Source organism: Physeter macrocephalus, chromosome 20 (genome assembly GCF_002837175.3).
Source record: "Physeter macrocephalus isolate SW-GA chromosome 20, ASM283717v5, whole genome shotgun sequence".
Classification (NCBI taxonomy): domain Eukaryota; kingdom Metazoa; phylum Chordata; class Mammalia; order Artiodactyla; family Physeteridae; genus Physeter; species Physeter macrocephalus.
The window spans coordinates 82,937,898-82,958,762 of record NC_041233.1 but is presented as its reverse complement, the minus strand read 5'-3'; the positions used below and the strand labels follow the sequence as shown (position 1 = coordinate 82,958,762).

Here is a 20,865-nt window from a genome sequence, read left to right as displayed (position 1 = left end):
CCCAGACGGAGACCGTGCCAGGGAGCCGCTGCCTTGAACCCTCTGGTCAGCAGGGATTCACAGTGGGGCGCCCACACGACAGCGCGCTGGGGAGACTGGGGGTGGGGGGTGACTGGGTCTGTAAGACGTGAGGCCGGGGGGATCCCGGCGGGCCCCCAGGCGCTGCCAGAGGCTGCGGTGACCAGAGGAGTGGGCAGGGCCGCGGGGGAGCTCGGCTCTCTCCACCGAGTGGGTCTCCACTCCTCACGGCCGAGCGCCCGGAGTGCCTCTCTGTGTCCGAAGTCACTGTGTTCTTCCCTTGACGGTGCGTCCTCTCCGCGGAGGTCCCCAGCCGGTCAAACCCCGGGCCCGCTCCCGCCGAGCCGACCCCCATCGTACCCTCTTAGGCTGGCAGGGAAGCCAGCGCTCAAACTTCCCTGCAGTGAGAGACCCCCGGGCTGAGGAAGCTGGGCTCTGCAGCGGGCCCCCGGCACATTCTCTGCCTGGTTGAGGGCAACGGCTGCTTGATGTAACAGCAGAGGAGGAAGCGCTGTGACTGTCCCTGAAGGCGGATTCTCCTGGACGCCCTGGGCCTTGGTCGAGATGGAGCTGCCCGGAAGGCGTTTGTTCCGTGAAGATGGCCTGGGGTCCTGGAAGACGTTCTGATGTGAGAACAAGCCTCCTGCGGGGGTCACTCTCTCCGCAGGGCTGCCTGATGCTTCTGTGCTGTCCCCTGTCTCCACCACTTGAAAATGGGACCCTAAGTTCATGGTCAATGACTGAGGGCTGGCAGGCAGCATCTTTCAGGAGCTACACAAAGAAGTTAAAGCAAGTGGGGTCTTCAGGGTCACCGGTGGATCCCCTTCTCCGGGCAGCTCCCACGCCGCCAGGGTCTTGGGGCGCTTCCAGATGCCTGTGTCCCAAGCTGGGAGCTGAGGACCCGCGGGTGCTTCCCCTGCACACACGAGGCGTTCCTGTGGCTGGTCACGCCCTCATCTCCAGCCGGCAGGGTATCGGGTCGCTAAACACACATTGGTGTCGGTGGGCCTGGCAGCCGGAGGTGCCCGAGCTGGAGACCAGGCTTAGAGGGTGAACAAAAACACGCCGGTGTGTCCTCTGCTCTCAAGACCCCCCCAAGCCTTGACCTCACTTCTGACACAGGTTGTGTGGTCCACCCACATGGAGTGGTTCTACAGCACCAGCTGGGTGTCCCACAGGTCAACCCATCTGACACTGTCAGACCCCCCGTTCAGGGCTCAGACCCACAGAACTGTACCCCCTCTTCAGATGCCGGGTGAAAGTCCAGGTTGTCACCTGTGCTTCTGACCGACCGGCTCTAAATCAAGATTCGAAGCACCTGCTTCTGTGTTCAGTTCATTTGCTAGAGCGACTCACAGAGCTCAGGAAGACCGTCTACTTACTAGGTCATCGGTTGTTATAAAAGGGTACAACTGGGGAACAGCCAGATGGACGAGATGCACAGGGTGAGGTATGAGGAAGGGGCTCAGAGCTTCCATGGCGCCTCCAGGCGTCACACTCCCCAAATCTCACGTGTTCCCCGACCTGGAAGCTCTCCAGTCCTTGTGGGGTTTTAGGGCGGCTTCATTCCATAGGCATGATTGATTAAATCATTGGTCGGTGGTCACTGACTCAACCTCCAGCACCTCTCCTCTCCCCAGAGGTTGGGGAGGGGACAGAAATTTCCCACCTTCTAATCGCAGGCTTGGTCCCCTGGTCCCCAGCCCGCTTCCTTAGGGACCTTCCCAGAGTCCCTCACTGACATAAACTCGGGCACGGAGGAAGAAGCCTGGGATGTGAGTAAGAAGAGGCTCCTTCCGCCTCGATCCCTCCTCACTTGGGAAGAGGTTAGGAGCTCATCTGTGCAGAAACGGGGACGGGGACAAATGTACATGTCTGAGCATAAATCACGATACCCCAGGAGGGAAAGTAGGAGCGAGGTTTCCACTCTCTCTTCCCCGAATCTTCGTGTCTGCGGGCCCCCGTGTGCCTCACCCAACCTGCCCCGTGAAGCCGGGGCTGCTCAGTCCTCCCAGGTCAGCCCTTTCCCCGGGACAAAGGTGGGCAGAGGTGCTGCCTTTTCAGTTCAGAGACCTCAGCCCCGGGGATGTGAGCCGGTGAATGTCCTGCCGATGGGACACTCCTCCTGGGACAGGGCGCTTGGGGGCAAGCGACAGGTGGGGAGACGGACCTATAGGTGTGTCTTCATCGGGGGTGAAGGCACGTACCCCTCTCCCCACTGGGCTGAGATGGACGCTTGGAGAGAGAAGCAGAGGTGACTTCCATCTTTTGCAGAACCCGTAAACATCTGGATTTGCAACGTGAAGGTGACTGCGGGGGTCCTTTTCTATGACAAACCAGCAATCCCCGTTTCCATTTGCTAAACTCCAGATCTTCATATCCTCGGGCTGCTAAGTATGGATGCTTTGTACCGGACCTAACTAACTCTGGCGCACTAATTATGTCCTCTGGGATCTGCGGACAGATAAAGAGAAGAAGGAATATGGCAACCATCCAGAAATTATACAGTGTGATTATAGCAGAGGAACGTGTACATATTACTTAAAATGTGCATAAAACGATACATAAAATTAATTTTGCATGTCACAGCCGGCTTGGTCTAGTTGAGACCAACCGTGACAAGTGGATAAGCAGATTTCTCTTGGGGAATCATGTTTATTTACCTGGCCACCAGCTCTTTGCTTCAGTCCCACACGTGTCCCTACGGCACAGGAACTGGGTTTTTTGTAGCCTAGATATGAACATGTGCCGTGCTAACTGTAGCCACTCCTCTATCTCCCAGGTAATAATCCCCTATTAAGTCCCTAATTAGCTCCACTCTTCCCGCGCTGGAGAGGCTCAGTGGGTGGTGAAAGTAGGAGGTTGTGAATGTTTCCTGCACTGTGGACCTGGGCACTGGCTCTTCCCCACGATGAAGGTGTGGTGTGGGCATCCGTGGACGCGGCCCCGGGCGCTTACAGAGTCAGTGCATCCCCGAGGCAGCAAAGGTACCACACAGACCCATCCAGCGTCGGGAGAGAATTGGCCCAAGTCAATCCCCCAATGGAAAGCTTCTTTCTTAATAGCCAGGCGTGGAGCCAGAGGGGCAGGTACCCAGGAAGCTGAGATACTGAACCGTGTCCACCTGATAAAGAACATCCGGGGCCTCGCGTCAGGGGGACGTTTGGGAGCCCATGTTCCCCTGTGTCTGAGTGTATCCGATCCTTCGGGGAAGGCCACCTGCCCAGCGGAGCCGTCTGCCCTCAGCCCAGCGTCAGGTGGAGGTGACATCTGTCAGCATGTGCCGTGCTCAGTGTTGCCAAGAGCGCGGCTCCCAGACCCACCCGGAAGCTCTCCATCACCCACTGGAGCCGTGTCCGAGAGGAAAGGGGCCACGGTCTCCAGCAGGGTGGTCCCTGCTAGCCCTGAATCTTGTTTGAGAGCTCACTCAGTGGCGGAATTGTACATAATCTACAACACAGCATAAGTACCTGCAGCTTTATACTCAATAAAAATGTCTTATGCCAGCTGAGTTCTGCACCAAAAGGCACGCAGCTTCCTCCAGGCCCCGAGAGGTTACCTGTCCCCTGCCTGGGCTCACTGGGGCTGGGGGGGATCCAATCCATAGGCAGGGATCTTGTCCAGTTTGCCAGCGTTGCCCCTCGACTTCCAGCCCACGTGGGCCCATGAGCCACCCAACGTCTAATAAAGGCGGGACCCTCGTGTCTTGCCTGAATTTTCCCACAGCGGTGAGCATGTCAGAACAACACAAATCTCCATTCCAACCCCCGCCTATGCAGATGATGGAACGAAGGCCACAGAGGGTGAGGGTGGCTCTCAAGATCACCTGAAGGTCAAGGGCAGGTCTAGAGCCGGAGGGTGCCTCCACCGAAGAGGCGGGTCGTGGCCTTCCACCTGGCTGACCAGGCCAGCGGGGGCCAATGCTGTGGGCACAGTGCTGGGGTCTGGGTCACTGCTGGAGGGACGCAGGCCCGGATGCCGGCAGCCAGGACGGAGAGGGGCCAAAGGTGAAGCACGCTGGGCAGTCTACCACAGACTCAGAGATTTCATCTCCACAAATCTGTCATCTCATTGCTCTGGAGGTCAGAATCCAACACGGACCCCACGGAGCTGAATCCAGGTGTGGGCAGGGCTGGTTCCTTCTGGAAGCTCCAGGCAAAGGATCTGTTCCAAGCCTTCCCAGCTTCTAGAAGCATCGGCATTCCTTAGCCCCTTCCCCTAACTTCAAGGCCAGCAGTGGAGCATCTTCCATCTTCTCTGACTCGGACCCCCCGCCCTTTCTCTTATGAGGACCCTGTGATGACACTGAACCCACCTGGACAGTCCAGGCTACTCTCGCCATCTCAAGATACTAACTTAATCACATCCGCGAGGTCTCTTTTGCCATGTAAGGTAACATGCAGAGGTTCTAGGGAGTCAGATGTGGACCTCTTTGGGGCCATTATTTGGTCCACCACTCCCATGAACCTGGCCTGGCCGGGTAGTAAATCAGACAGACCATCTCAAGGTCATTTCTGTGAAGGGACCTGGTCTGTACAGAGTTTCCCTAACATGAGGCTCAGCCCCTGAACCCTCTGTCCGGCCTGTGGGAAGTGGCCGGCTGGGCTGAGCATGGAGATTCAAGGGTGGAAATGATTTTCTCTTTGGGAAGCAGAGTGGCTTGTGCTGGCTCAGATCCAGAGAGAGAGGCAGACGCCCATGTGTGTCTGTCTGGTAAGGCTGGAGCCGGTTGCCGGGAGCCCTGGCACTGCCCAGAAGTGTCCCTGATTGGTCTCCCCCCAGAGAGAAATCAAAGATCAGAGGGTTTCAGGTCACGTGGACTTGTCCTGCCCATTGCCGCAGCTTCTGAGGAGCCCGAGGAGAGTCCTCGAGCTTTCAGGGCCCTCAGAGGTCACTGGGGGAAGCTGAGGTCCAGGAAGGGGAGAGGCCTTGCCCAGGAGGAATCTTCTGGAAGGCCCAGACCAGAAACAGGTACAGAGCTCATTTCTCTGCACCATCACAAGACTGGTCGCAGGACACAGCCAGAGGCCAGTCTGGTGGCCTTAACTGGCCTTGTTCGGTGGGATACATTGAGGCCAAATCTGAATTTCCGTGTGCATTCCCACGTTACAGACATATTCCTTAGGAAGGAAGCTTTTCCTTTCTTTTGTTTTTCTTCACTATTTTTCCTTTGTAATCTTTTTCTCCTCTCTGATAACCTTTTACAGATAAGAGGTCTTAAAATTGCATATTATTCCTTTCGGAAATTTTAGAATCCTACATGTGAAAACGCAAAGCTTAATTCCTTGCTCTTCTAAAAACAAACCAGGACTGAGCTGAGGCTGAGGCTGCTAATTCAAGCAGCCCATTTGCTAGCTCTCTGCTGGAGAGGGGTGAGCTGCCCACCTGTGTGGGCCTCCAGGGCCTGCGAACCCTGCCGCACGGGCAGCGCCCAGTCGGGGAGGTTTACCGGGCACCACGCTCCGTGTTACTCGGTCCCTGGATCCAGGGCCAGAGCGGGAGTTCCGCTAAAAGGAGAGAGCTGGCCTACAGGAAGAGCTCCGACCTCCTGGGGTCCGGTTAAGCCCCTCACTCCTCTGAACTTTGGTGTCCTTACCGGTAAAACGAAGGTGAGGACAATGTCTGCCTGTGAATCAAATGAGATAACGTATGAGAAATATCTGTAAATCACCCTAAAAGCCAGACATTGCTACTATCATTCATACTTGGCGTAAATAACCTTTGCAAATGTGTGGATTTCAGCCGTGAAGGGCTTTTTGAGTTAGGGCCCACGCCAAGGGTCTTTGAGGGAAACTAAGCGGAGTTTCTCGATTCACACAGGTGTGTGGTCTGGACGGGCGATGACCGGGTTTTCTTCTTCAACCCGACGATGCAGCTGTCCGTCTGGGAGAAGCCGATGGACTTGAGAAACCGCGGGGACCTCAACAGGATCATCGAAGACCCTCCCCACAAGCGCAAGCTGGAGGCGGCAACAGGTAACTAAGAGACGGGACCTGTGAACCCAGTTTTGTAAGCGTCTAAACTGTACATTCCCGATGAGCGTGAAAGGAAAGCACGATTTTCCTGGTTATGTTGGCAATTGATTCTGAAGGAATCGTGTTCCCTGCTTCAGAATTCAGTCGTTAAGTTTTTATGGTTCTTTGTGCAGAAACACTGATCCTTCCAAGGGGGCGGCTCTGGCTTTCTTTTTTTAAAATTTAATTTAATTTATTTATTTTGTATACAGCAGCTTCTCCTGAGTTATCTATTTTATACATGTTAGTGTATATATGTCAATCCCAATCTCCCAGTTCACCCGCCGCCACCCCTTTCCCCCCTTGGCGTCCATACGTTTGTTCTCTACATCTCTGTCTCTATTTCTGCCTTGCAAACTGGTTCATCGGTACCATTTTTCTAGATTCCACATAAATGCATTAATATACAATATTTGTTTTTCTCTTTCTGACTTACTTCACTCTGTATGACAGTCTCTAGGTCCAGCCACCTCACGACAAATAACTCAGTTTCATTTCTTTTTATGGCTGAGTAATATTCCATTGTATGTATGTGCCACATCTTCTTTATCCATTCATCTGTCGATGGACGCTTAGGTTGCTTCCATGTCCTGGCTATTGTAAACAGTGCTGCAATGAACATTGTGGTACATGACTCTTTTTGAATTATGGTTTTCTCAAGATATATGCCCAGGAGTGGGATTGCAGCATCGTATGGTAATTCTATTTTTACTTTTCTAAGGAACCTCCATACTGTTCTCCATAGTGGCTGTATCAATATACATTCCCACCAACAGTGCAAGAGGGTTCCCTTTTCTCCACACCTTCTCCAGCGTTTGTTGTTTGTAGATTTTCTGATGATGCCCGTTCTAACCGGTGCGAGGTGATACCTCATTGTAGTTTTGATTTGCATTTCTCTAATGACTTTCTTTTCGCATAAAGTTACTAACCTGGGGAAACCCTCTCATCTGTCAGCCACTCAAAACTTCCTTTCCAGCACAGACATTAGCCTGCATTTAACTTTTGTTTTTGTTTCTGTTTTTTTTTGCTTTTAAAATCTGTTTTCTACTATCAAATTAGTGTGTACTGGTTAAACATTTTAGAAAATGCAGAAAAGTCTCACCTTTCAAGCTCATCCATGGTGGTCATTTTGATGTACTAATTCCTGTTGTTGTTTTTTTTTTTCTCCAGCATTTAATTTTTGTTCCAAATTTCATAGGAACGCCCCTTGAGACCACATGTCACGAATGGGAGCACGTAACCCTTCCTCCTCACACACCCACTTCAGAGCTTTGTATGAAATCCATCCGTTCTTTATTTGAAGGGATGCTTGATTTCAACGGAAGTGCATGTGGAGAGGAGAAAGATTCTTCTCAGCTGTAGAGGAATCGGATGCTTGCAGAGCGGTAACTGTTCCCGATGAGGCCCCAGCAAATCTCGTTTCCCCAAGAGTCAGAGGAGAACACTTAACATTTTCAGAAAGGATCCTTTCCGATCAGATCTCATACATTTTTAATCAGCTGCTGTGTTGGGAAAGGCCCACTCCCTGAGCACATGGGTTGAAATAGTACTGGCTTCACTGGGGAAACTTGAGATCAGCGGTTCTCCCTGACTGACCGGCAGAGCTTGGCTGAAAGGCCAGGAAATAGGATCTTGACCCCTTGAAGAAGTGTTTGTTTTATTTTTGTGGGTGTTTTATTGGGTTTGCAGTGATAGTTTTGGTTCCGGCCGCAGGCGGGGCTCACACAGACGACAGAGACCAGCCCCCATTTTTAGTCAGAGCCAGAGGTATTTGAATGGAAATTTAGGAAGAGGTATCACAAAAGTTTTAACACTTTTATCAGTGCTAAGAGACACGGGAAAGATTGCTCTTGCAAAGCTGGTAGCAGTTTGCTAGGATGGAGACATTGACACGGTTAATAGTCCCCCCACTTAAGATAAAGAGTACACCCCCGTACCCGCCACCCCACCCGCTGCCAAGAGTCAGCTCAGGTCAACCGATGTGGAGAAAAAGGAACGTTCTAGGTGCACATCCAGCTGAGTCTGTAGCACTGAGCTGTGCTCAGGGACAGTAAGAATTGGGTTTGTGATTTTGTTTCCTCCTTTGATTAAGTGGCATCCATTTTTAAAAGGGATGCTTTGCATATGCTGAGCGGAGGCTTGAACCAAAAACCCCTCGCAGACACCCATATGCCAAGGCCCTCACTCTGGGGTAAGACAGAACAGCACACCCTGGGAGGGGGTGTCCTGAGACCTACAAACCTCAAGGACAGTCGGGTGCAGTTTGTCAGAGCCATGATGTTTATTTTCTTGGTAGACGCAAACAATGCAGGCAGATTCCTTGCTCCTTTCTTCAGCTGTCATTCTTGGAGATAATTGGGTGCTGTTTCTTTTTTTTTCCCAACGCCTGGAAGGAATGAGAAAGGAAGGCACTCATTAGCAGTCAGTATACAGTTGTTGGCCTGTTTCTCTCCTCTGGACCAAGTCGAGTCAGGGCTGCGAGAGCAGAGAGGGGTCTGCAGGGTCCCCCACTGAGTCTTCTGCCCTTTCGAGGCCTGTGAGGACTGTACGTGGAAAGACAGCGTTAAAAGAGTAACAGGCACATTAGAAACGTGAGGAGTTCATTTGAGCAAAAATCGATTCCAATCCCGCGGCACTAAACTGAAGGTGGTTAGAGCCTGGGAAGGCTGACCTGGTGAAGGTGCAGAGGCAGAGAAAGGAAATTACCTCATGGGCGACAGGTAAATCCCAGCCAGCTGCCAAGACTTGTCCTCCTTAGCGTTTCCATTGATCTGTAACCTTGAGGCGTCTACTGGCTTAGATGTTGGTCCAATGGCCTCCTTGTATAATTAACTGCAACAAGGACCTGAATTATCTGCGTCATAGATCATGGCTGCACTTCACTCTGCTGACCTGAATCTCATTTTACACTTAAAAAGGTGGAGAATGGAGCCTTAAATCTAACAAACACAACCGGAAATACCCGATCCTCATAGATTTAACGTATCAAGTCATTTTATCTGCCGCCTTTATAATGGCAGCCCCTTAACTACTCTATCTAGATAGATGTGTGATTATAAACTTACAAGCAGTTACAAAATGAGCTTTAACCTTACTTACTCTTCTAAAAAGAGGAAGACACTGCCTTAAACCAGTGTATTTTAACCTGAATCTTAAAGATATGCAAATGACCTCAATTCTCAACTTGCTGTTGCAGAGTACAATTGACATTTAAATGCATTACTTTTAATTTCCTAAGAGCCACTCGCCCCAATTGTTCTGTTTGCTGCAAAACAGGACAGGAAGTATTTCTGGAGGACTAATTAGCAACGAGCAGGCAGCGCTGATGACCTCAGGCCACCAGCAAGGGGCGTTTTTCCCTGGCTGGTCATCCATCATGACTCATGCAATGATTTGACCCTAATTATTATAAGAACCAGCTCTAGAAGAGATTGTTCTCCGTGTAGAATTTTGTTTTTCACATTTTGTTCAACTATGAGTCATTATAGATTTGAATATTAAAGCCTGTTTCTCACCTGAAGTGGAAGCATTAAACATTCCAGTTGATATTTGATTATTTTTCAGTAGGCAAATGAAATAAGTGAATGTGACAAATCGCTGCCACATTTAACCGCTAGTAGGTTTGAAGGGGTGTGTGTGTGTGTGTGTGTGTGTGTGTGTGTGTGTACTAGGAATGTCAGCTGTGGAAGGGGGAGCTAAGAGTGTCAGACAACTGCAGGGAAAAGGATACAGAGGTGCCAGAAGTGCTAAGTGGTTCATCATTCAGCAGATAAGGGAAAAGTCGCCTTTTTTCCATTCTGCTTTCATTGCTGAGAGGTTCCGATGAAGGCCTGCATTATTTCCTAATTATCTTGCAGCACATCCGGATTTTGTGTGTCTCTAGCAGACACACTGTTAGTGGGAATAAATGCCTGTTGAACTAACGTGAAATGAGAAGTACCAGCCTTCATCCCACATCCGTTCTATGCCCCGATGTTCTCGGGGCTGCTACAAGCTCTTCCGTGTGGAGGGTACCATACTCAGGTGTGTTTTTCCGCCAGCTTCAGCATTTCTCAAATCTCTTAGAGGCTCAATTCTTCCACTGGATTTACCTGCAGCACCGAAGACCTCTCTTCCGAGCAATGGGTAGTGTAGACTGAAGGAAAACTGAAAGCTGTGAGTTATGTTTTATTCGGGGACCTACTGAGGACCATAAGCCAGGGAGGCAGCCTCTCAGATCGCTCTGAGAAGCTGTTCCAAAGAGGTAAGGGAAGAGCCAGGGTATATAGGAGTTTTTGTTGAGGGGGGAAAAAAAAAAACAACATTTAATGGAACATCAAAGATTACAGCTAATCATAAAAACCAGACATCTCAAGTTAGTGATTCTAGTGCTTTTCTGTGGGAAGATCCAAGAACCTGGGCTCATTGAAATCATTCCTTAGATATGCACCTCAACTATCTAGGACCTGTATCCTGCTTTTCTCCATCCTGAAGTCCCCTCAGGGCTCACCATCAGGACAGCTGCTGTGGCTGATGGCTTGTTAGCCATCAAACAAACATTCTTTGTTGACTGAAACGGCAGGCGACCTCTTTTTTTGTCCGAGGTAGAAATCTTCCGGCCGTCTGGCTGAGGCACCTGCTGCCTGGTCACCTGCACCGTCCACAGTGGTGTTCCGTCCCTTCTGCTGGGAGGGTTTGGTGCAGTCTGGTGGGATGTATCAGAGGGTGGTGATCAGATAAAACGCCTGTGGGCCCATCCTCTGGGGTGGGGGAGACAGGAGGCGGGGACAGAAATGAGGAGGAGTATCTCCCGGCCTCTCTCTCCTGCCTTTTGTCTCCCTGGGGTGCCTCCCAGTGGATGAAGAGGACAGGAAGTGGGGCGGGTGGGGGGAGGGCGAGAAGTGCTGAGCGGGGAGCGGGAAGGGAACCCTGGAGGGAAAAAGGGGCGCTTGTTTCCTCACGCTCTCCGCAGCCGCAGGAGGTGGGCGCCATCCGTATCAGCTTCCTTTTGCTGCTGTTAACACATCACCACAAACTTAGTGGCTTAAACCAACACCGGTGTACTACCTTCCAGTCCTGGAGCTCAGAAGCCCAGCTTACGTCTCACTGGTGTTGTCGGAACTGCATCCTTTCCGGAGGCCCTAGGAAAGAACTCGCTCCCATGCCCCTTCCAGCTTCAGGAGGCCGCCTGCTTTCCTGGGCTCCATGGCCCTGCCCACCCGCTCCAAAGCAGCAGCGCATCTTCGGCTCTTTCTCTGGCTGACTCTTCCGCCTTTCAGGGTCTTTGTGATGACACTGGGCCCATCTGGATGTCTTAGGCTCCCCACCCGTCTCGAGGTCGACTGGTTAGGAACCTTCATCCTCCTTGCCTCGCAACCTAACATAGTCACAGGTTCCAGGGATCAGGATGTGGACATCTTTGGAGGCCATGATTCTGCAATCCGTCATCATCTTTACACCTGTTTTACAGAAGGGGGAATTAAAGAAAGGAGATCAACTGACATGCTCAAGGTCACACTTCTATCCAGTGGGGGACCAGGGTTTACACCCCGGAGGGTCTGACTCCAGATCCAGGGAGGGGCGGCCTCGCCAGGCATCTTATGAGCGTATACGATCAAGAGGAGTTTCTGGAAATCATTTTGCCCTCCCTGTGCCTGACACAGGACAGTCAGGTGCGGGGAGCCGGGCGCTTCCACGTGGCAGGAAGTCACTTGGCTTCAGTTGCTCCGTAAACGTTTCAGTCGTTTATATTCAAGGCAAATGTACCTTGACAAGGACATGCATTTCACCGAGGAGGACATGAAACCGTCGCTGGGAGTAAACCCGGCTGGGACTTGTGAACGGGTCACGTTCCCACGCACTGTTTGCCCAGGGACGGTGCATTGATCTCCAGCTCACAGCGGGGCCAGGTGCCCGGTACTCCAGAGGACCCAGGACTGCTGAAAACACAGATGCTGGGCGTTCTGCGCCTCGTTGTTCATCCGCGAGGACTCAGGTGGATGAGAGGGGCTCTCCCCACGCAGAAGTCACCTGCCCCGGCTGTTTGGGAGGAACCCTGGCCATCACCTGGGACCTGCGTTCCATCCACAGCCCGACGCCACCTGGCAGCCTCGCCTGCGCCTCCTCTTTGCACAATGAATGAAGCGGGTGGCTTGTTAACGCCATTATCAGCATCGGTGCCCACACTGCCTGTAACGGGACCGCAAGTCAGGGAGGTGAGTGGAGACAGGTCATCCCTCCAGAGAATCGCTTATTGACAGAATTTACCAGGCAGCCTGTGATGGGAAGGGAGGAGCCGGACGTGCAGTCACCGTGGGGTCTTTACGATGCTCTGTAACACTCACCTTCAGTTTGCTGGACGCGCAGGGCCAAGGCTCATCCAGGTTTCTGGATGCCACCCTGCCCTGAATGAGTGCCGATAAAGGGGTTATGTCCTGTCTCTGTGCCTTCAAGACCCAGGACTGTCAAACAGGTGAGACAGGAACGGCATTTTTCAAAGCAGTTTCCCCCAGAACTTAGTGCTTCAAGCTGCCCTGCCCTCCTGGCCCAGGAACGAGGGCAGCCGTTGTGCAGGTGGAGCTCGGACGACCCAGCCGGGCTTCCACCCAGGGCCGTTTTCCCCGAGCGTTCCAGGTGGGCAGAGCACATGTTCTCTTGGCAGCGTTCCCAGGTCACGGTCTCAGGAGCTGACGAAGGTTTCAGCTCAGTGCTGCCTCCCTGGGCAGACGACCCACTAGGGGTCGGTGACTCGCAGAGGCCGGGACGGAAGCACCGCATCACTTTGTCTGCTAGGTTCCCAAACTGCCTTGTTTGCAGACACCCCAGGGAAAGGACCGAACTTTGGCCGGAGGGGCCGTCCCACTGATAGGACGGCCCCATCTCGGGCCAGCACTCCTTGTGGGCTGTGAGCACTTCGGGGGTGGAGAAACTTTGAGGTCTTGTTCTGCCGAGCCGCCCGTGCATATCTTGAATATCAAGGCTATTTAACCCGCTGGCAGTCTTTCCAGCCAGATGTTTGCAGACGCCCCTAGAACTTCCCTAAGATCTCAGGTCACGTGCTTTGCTCACGTGTGTTAAGGTGAAAGCTCATCTGTGTTAAGGGCGTACGGCTCCCCTGGAAAAAGCTAGTGAGTCCGGAAGCTGAGGAGTGGAGCCTCTGCTCAGGGGATGGACGCGACCCCAGCCTTGGTGACCAGCACCTGCCATTAAGGCGTGAACTTTGGATTCCACACAATTCACAGGCCAGAGCACCACTGTTCCTAGGTCCCCGGGGGCAACCACAGCCCTGGACTTTTCCCAGTTGCGTCTGCCTGGGGCACAGGTGTATGCCGCATACCAGGGTTCTCCGCTGAATGCAAACGTGCCCTCCCCCAACAAATCCGCTCCTGCAGTTCTCCAGCGAGTTTAACCGGACATTGTGCCTTGCCTTCTGAGAGAGGGGACCGAACATAATAGGGGTCATCACCTCCACTTGCCCAAAGGAAGACATTTGTCTCCCAGACTCAGAAGAACTTGGACTACCTGCTCCAGCCTCACTGTATGCTCAGTGCCTTTTCAAAAAAATGTACGTGCCTTTCCTTGCCGGTTAAAGGCATAAAACAATAAATTGTGAAAAGAGGTAGATGTTTGTGAGTATGTATTGAATATATTTTTAGTAGAACAGCTGAGGAATTGACATGCTGCACTTTCTGCTTTCCACCATTGTGGGTCTCTTTCTGGCTCCCCGTGTCCTGAGCCCCTCTTCCCCCATAGCCCATCTCTCTTCTCTCTCTTTCCCTCTCTCCCCGCTCTCTCGGCTAGATACCCATGACTCTTCCCAGGTGGTGGACTTCTAGGTCATCTGTTTGTTCACGCACACACAGAATGCTGATATGAACACCTTTGTACACATATATTTATCTTAGGAGCATTTTTACGAGTACTTTTCTTGTATAAATTCATATTACTGGAATTGCCAAGTCAAAAGGTACATGCATTTTATTTTGACAGATATTGCTAAATCGTCCTCCAAAACGATCAACCAGTTCACATGCCCACTAACAGATTCTGCCTATTCTCATAAGCACTGTAGATCATCCAATCTTAAGTTTTTAGACCCATTCGTTGTGTCAGTTGGCATTTCTTTAATTGTGAGTGAAATTGAACCTTTCAGCTGGTTGATTGGCCATTTGTTTTGTTCTGTATTCCTGTGCAGTGTGTGTTTGTCTTCCTTATTGAATTATACGGAATCCTGGAAATCAAGGAGATCAATATTTTGTCTACAGTGTGATTCCAATATTTTTCTTTTGATTTTTTTTTCCATAAAACGAATTGATCTTGAATTGTTTTCTTACTGTGGTAAAACATGCATAACACGATGTTTGCCTTTTTAACCATTTTTAAGTGCACAGTTCAGAGGCATTTATCAATAATACCTTCACAGTATTATGTAACCATCACCATTATTTCCCATCTTTTTCCTCCCCCAAAACAGAAACTCTGGAACCATTTATTGATAATTCCCCTGGTAACCTCTATTCTACTTCCCATATCTATAGATTAGCCTGTTCTATATGCCTCATGTAAGTGGAATCATGCAATATTTGTCCATTTGTGTCTGGCTTATTTCACTTAGCATAACGTTTTCAAGGTCCATCCATGTTATAGCATGTGTCAATGCTTCATTCCTTTTTACAGCTGAATAGTATTCCATTGTAGGGGTAAACCACATGTTGTTTATTGATTCACCTGTTGATGGACTCTTGGGTTGTTTCCACTTTTTTGCTGTTGTGAATAATGCTGGTATGAACGTTAGCATACAAATAGCTGTTTGAATCCTTGTTTTCAGTTCTTTTTGGTGCATACCTAGGAGTAGAATTTCTGGCTCACATGGTAATTCTATGTTTAACTCTTAGAGTAGCGGTCAAACCTTTTAGCACAGCAGCTGCCCCGTCTTGCATTCCCACCAGCAGTGCACACGGCTTCCACGTCCTTCTCCATATTATTTGCCAACGCTTGTCTTCCTTTTAAAAATTCTTCTTCTTATTATTTTATTACCATCAGAGTGTGTGAAGTGGTACCTCATTGCAGTTTTGATTTCCATTTCCCTAATGACTACGTGTTGAGTACCTTTTCATGGGCTTTTTGCGTGTCTTCTTTGGAGAAAGGTCCATTTAAGTCTTTGCCCATTTGTAACTGGGCTGTTTTTGTTTTAGTTGTTGTTGCTGAGTTGTAGGAGTTTTATATATATTATGAATATGAATCCCTTAACAGAGATTTAATTTGCAGATGTGGTTCCCATTCTGTGGTTTGCTTTTTCACTCTGTTGATAGTGTCCTTTTATGCAAGAAATTTAAAAATTTTTATTAAGTCCAATTTATCTATTTTTTTTTCTTTTATAGCCAGTGTCTTGGTGTCATATTTAAGAGACCATTTTCAAATCCAGCATCATGGCTTTTACCCCCTACATTTCTGTCTGAGATTTGCATAGTTTTAGCTCTTAAGTTTAGCTCTTTCATCCATTTTGAGTGAATTTTGGTACCTGGGCTTTTTCAGAGATGGGTGCTGTCAAATTCTTTTTTTTTTTTTTCATGTGAATGGACCATACTTTCTTATTTCTTTGTCTGCTTTGTAGTTTTTTATTGAGATCTGGACTTTCTGAGTGTGATGGTACGGCAACCCTGGAAATGTGATTCTCCTCAAGGATTTCTGATTCCTGCTTGTTGAGGGTTGGAGCCGTCCATTTGTGACTTTTCCAAACTAGTTTGTTAAAACATTTATTTATTTATTTGGCTGCACTGGGTCTTAGCTGCGGCACGCGGGCTCAGTTCCCTGATCAGGCATCAAAGCCGGACCCCCCGCGTTGGGGGTGCAGAGTCTTAGCCACTGGACCCCCAGGGAAGTCCCTCCTCCAAGCTAGTTTTTATGTGTGTGTTCCTTGTCACTTTCAGTCCCCAAACTGAAGCTTCTGTTCCATTATCTCTGAGGTTAGCTCCCCCCAGCCAGCACTGCCCTTGATGTTGAAGGTTCCAGAGTTCTCAAATACTTGACTCCAGTCACTTTTCCAGTTCAGCCGCTGTTTTGGTGGAGGGACGGACCCGAGAGTCCCCTATTCCACCGTTTTTCCTGATGTTCCTTTGGTCTTGTGTTTTTAAAGGCAGTCAAATTTGTGTTTTCCTTTATGACTGCTGAATTTTGAATCTTGATCAGGCAACTTCTCTCATGATAGAATTCGTCAAAATGAACAAAAACACTCTAGAAGATAACCAACGTCTTTATAATCGTGTGACCTCCTTTGAAAACATTATTTCTTCAGTTCTCCTGTCTTGCCTTTGGTCTCCCCGAGTGTGTTCTGTGCGGGGTGTGGGGAAGGGCTGCCTCGTCTACACCTCATTAGATGTCTTGATGATGATGTCTCTGCGTATCCGCCTGAAGGACAAGCAGACAAACACAACCCACTCCTTCTTCTAAACCCAGCCAGAGCCAGTGGGGACCAGGAGGGGCATCGTAAGGGAGAGTCCCAGCTCCCACGTGGAGGGGTGTTGGTGGATCTGGCGGCTGAGACGGGAGAGTGGAGCGAGGGTAGATCCAGGCTGAATGTGCTGAGATGAGGGGCCCGTGGGACACGGAGGTGGAGAGCCGGGCAGGAGCAGGGGAGGTAAGTGTGCCTTCTGGGGTCACAGCAGAGAGGGGATTGAGTGTCGGAGCCACGTATGGGCGCGTGGGGAGAGGGCGTGGGGTGCAGAAGAAAGCCCGTCCCCACCCCGTCAGCTCGGTCACCGCAAAGGTCTCTCTCTAGACCACTGGGTCTCATCAGGGGCAGGGGGTGGGGTGAGCCTCTGTCCCTTGGGGGACATTTGGTAATTACTGGAGACATCTGTGGTTGTCAGTACTGGGAGGGGCGCCGGGCGTGTGGGGGTCAGAGACCAGGGATGCCACTCAATACCCCAGGCTGCACGGGACGCCCCGTCATCCAGCCCCACGTGTCGCTGGAGCCAAGGCGGGGAGGGCCCCACTGGAGAGCCCTGAAGGGCCCACCTGGCTCGGGCTCTCGCCGAGGGGGCGCTCACTGGTCCCACGATGCTGTACCGCGCAGGACCCGCTGTGGACGGGCCGTCGGTGGGAAGAGGCCACCAGAACCCAACCCTCTCCGCTCGCTGCAGCCCTCACTGTGCACCGAAAGCAAACCTGAGAGTAGATGGGGGTTGGGGCTGGAGCGGGAGGCGTTCCTGGGATTTCAAACAGCGCGCGTGGAGAATCGTCAGCTTGTATAAAGAGAAAAGGTGTGGAGGGCTTCGCGGTCGTGCAAATTTGTATTTTTTCCCATAAGCTTCACATTCATTATGAGCTCATTACAGAGAGCCTCCTCGGGAAGGACGTGGGTAGCGGGTGAGGACATGGGGCACGCGCTGCAGAGCCCAGAACCCTGCACCCGTGCCCACACAGGGCGTGGTTATGAGAAAGTGGTTTCTTGGGGGTGACAGGCGCAGAATAAAAAGCAGGCAAGGAGGCAGTTGTGATGCCACGGAGTGTTTGGATATCGTTCAACCTGTCAGCACCGAAACAGTGATGCTCTAGAACCATCTTTATACTCATTTTTCCTCTTTCCTTTTGGAGACAGATATGAAACAGCGAAGCACCTTTTTACTTTTTCATTCCGAAAGCTCATCAAACATTTATAGGGCCAACCTCTTCAGGATGTAAGTAGGGGACCCGACTTCAAAATCAATTTAGCTTTTGGAAAGCAGACATGTAGACAGCAGTGGTGGGCACGCCGCATGCAGGAGACAAAGCGGGTTGTTCGTTGCAGGAGACAAAGCGGGGAGTCCGGGTGTGTGGTTCCAGCACAAGAACGTGAAGGCAGCGTGGCTAGCAGGGCTGGTTCGGGGCCTAAGTCCTGTGAGGGGTGGGGCCAGGTGGACGCCCCTTCCTCCTCCAGCCCTTCTGGAAGGTCCAGCAACCTCTACACAGCCAGCAGCTATAGGGATGACTTCTCTGCACCAAAGCGCATCAGATTTCTCTTCTGCTGAAATATGAAAGGAGTGCACCCTGAGAGCGTAGTTACAGGATTTGAGGTCCATCTTTAAGGGAAGTCTGTTTTCTTAACTTCAAGATGAGTCTGCTTGAAAGTGGTGCTTCCCAACGGTTTGTCAAAGCCACAGGCTCCGTGTTAACAGGTGAACTTGGCTTTCTTTCAGCCCAGCCCGGCGATGGATCAAGTTCCGAAGATGGCAGTGAAGACCCACACGTGAAAACCAAGAGGAATCGGTAGGTGGCCGCGTCCTCTCCTGTGCATCTTTCTTCGAGGGATGATTAGGTGGTGGAGAAAGAAAAGGGATCACTTTGACTCTATTGACGGAGCCAAGAATGGATCCAACCCCTAAACAGAGGGCGGGAGGTCCCACGTCTGTCTTAGCAGAACCTGCTCTGGGTGCCCCGGGTCTACACTGGATGTCGTCTCCCCTCCCCTGGCCTCCCCGGGGCCACGTTCACCCCTAGCCTTGCTTTTGGGGCCCTGAGGAGTGGACGGAGCACCGAGGTGAAGGTGGTGCTGTGCGTTGGGTGAGCGGTGGGTCGTGCGTCTGGCAGCCCTGGGTTGCGGGTCCGGCTCTGTGTCTTGCTCGCTTCGTGACTTCGGGCAAAGTCATTTCACTCCCACATCCGACTTCTCATCTGCAAAGTGGGTGACGCCCTAGTGAGATGTCGCCCGTGTGACTTCCTGTGGCACCAGGAGAATAAGTTCTCCATCCACCAAGTTTGCGTGTTATGATTTGGTTGTGGCCACGGCACAGGAGGGAGGGAAATCCGCCCTTCCTTTCAAGCCGGGGGCGGCGAATGCTTGTTCCCGCTTTGGCCCTCCTGGAAGGCCCGGTCTGGGGTCCCTTTCCTACCGAGTCCTACGTAAAGGGGTAAAATTCGGGGTCTGTGTGTCCAAGTTCCCAGAAGGGGGAGGTGGGAGGCACGAGGCTGGGAAGGATGAAGGCGAATCTAAAAAGGACCCACGAGGCCACTTCCTGAGCCAACGTGGTTCCGATGTCCCGGCGGGAATGGCCCTCTTCCCAGCCTAGCAGTGCATTCAGTCCTGTACCGGGTGCCCATTTATCAGCCCCCATCATGGGACACCCCAGGCCTGCGGCAGGAATCCCTGAGCAGCTGTCAGGATGTTTGCACTGTGCGTATTTTCTCTTTAAAAAAATGTGCCTTAGAAGAAGTACTTTTGCAGTAACAAATGTTCGCAGTGATGAAGGAAAATGCAATCTTGACTCAGAACCTGTGCCCGTTCTCACCTCTTCCATCCTTGCCCTGTGGCTTCCTGGTGTAAGACGGTGGGAGGGGAAGGGAGAGAGGAAGTGGAGGCAGGGCTGGCAGCCAGGCGTCAGGGTGCCTGTGGAGACACAAGCCTACAGAATTAGTCCTAAGTGCGTACATTATTCCTTTTATTTCCACACCTTTGGCCTTTTTCCACTGTGCACCCCTCACAAAACTATTTCGCTGACCAGGGCCCAGGTATACTGTCATTTTAACTGGCACCAAGCAGACACCACAGAACTTTCTGGAAACAATGCAGGGAAGGGTAAGCAGTGTCCTTCCCAAGACAGGAAGGCAGTCTGGGTGGAGGGTGGGTTCTCCTTCCGCGGGTGAAGGAGACCAGGGGCAGCAGTTTGGCGGGACCGGGGGCGCCCTGCGGCGCTGGAGCAAGGCACCTCCCACCCACCGCCCAGGCCTCTGTTCTCCTGCTCCCCCATATCCTCTGCTTAGACAGTCACTTTTGGGGTCAAAGGACACTTGCGTGGGCCACAGAGGATGGACACCAGGTGTCTTCACTGGGGACCGAGGGCTCCAGGAAAGGAAATCAAGCGTCATCTCTTTATTGTTATGTTCATACCCTGGTTGTCAGCTAAGCCAGTCTCTGTGATCTTTGGATAAATGTATATAATTTTAAAAACAAGCTGAGCTTCCTGAGGCGCAAGAGAAACAGCAATCTAGCCATTACCGGATGCATTTTGAACTCGTGCAGGAGGGAGGTCTCAGCTAGCTCCAAAGGAGTGGGGATGTCTGCCTCTATCACCCAGTTTTATTCGTTTTCCCGTGGGACTGGCCCCAAACTCGGAACACTTGGCATTTAAATAACGTCAAAGCATTAGTCTCGGTTTTCATCATCTGGAAGACTTCGTCCATGACTCAGCGCTGACTTTGAAACCAACACGGGTGTTGGCATGAAGCTTTTGGCCATCACAGGATTCCAAGCCCCCTCGGCCCTCAGGTGCCCAGGCTCCTGGCTCCCGCCATGGTTCAGGCCTCGGTCCCTGGGTCACTCTGTTCTGCCACTGAGATCCAGGAGGGAAAGGTTTCAGCGGAAGTTGGGGGGCTGCACTCAGGGTCTGGAATGTTCCGTGAGTCCTGGTCATTCACTTCCGAGCCGCCTTGCAAACCGCGCCCGCTCTAGGGGAAGCTTCACCCTCGTGTGGCTTTTTCCAAAGCTTCCTCCCAGCCTGGGCCCGCGCGCCCCTTGCTCAGAGCGCTTCACCCGGGTGCCTGGACACCAGCAGCATCTTGGCATTTCTGTCCTTTTGGGGAAGGTTGTTGTCGGTAAGCCCAAGGACTCCTCAAGCTTCCAGCTGCTTCTGGGCACTTGTATTTAGTAGACGCTGCATAACTAGTAAGAGGCCAGGCTCCAGAGAACCTGTCAAAATCAGTCCATTTTGACCTTCCCTTTCGTATACATAGTGTAATTTTTCACATCAAAAAGCACTTAGGGCTTCCCTGGTGGCGCGGCGGTGGAGAGTCCGCCTGCCGACGCAGGGGACGCGGGTTCGTGCCCCGGTCCGGGAGGATCCCACGTGCCGCGGAGCGGCTGGGCCCGTGAGCCATGGCC

General features: G+C 51.6%; 1 protein-coding gene across 1 annotated transcript in view; it reads left to right on the top strand.

Moving 5' to 3' along the window:
- TCERG1L (transcription elongation regulator 1 like) overlaps positions 1–20,865 on the top strand; it is a 209,321-nt gene that overhangs the window by 140,706 nt on the left and 47,750 nt on the right. Inside the window, exons 7-8 of the mRNA XM_024121147.1 lie at positions 5,839–5,993; positions 18,188–18,257. Of these exons, the coding sequence (XP_023976915.1) occupies positions 5,839–5,993; positions 18,188–18,257 (225 nt within the window). The remainder of the gene's footprint in view (positions 1–5,838; positions 5,994–18,187; positions 18,258–20,865) is intronic.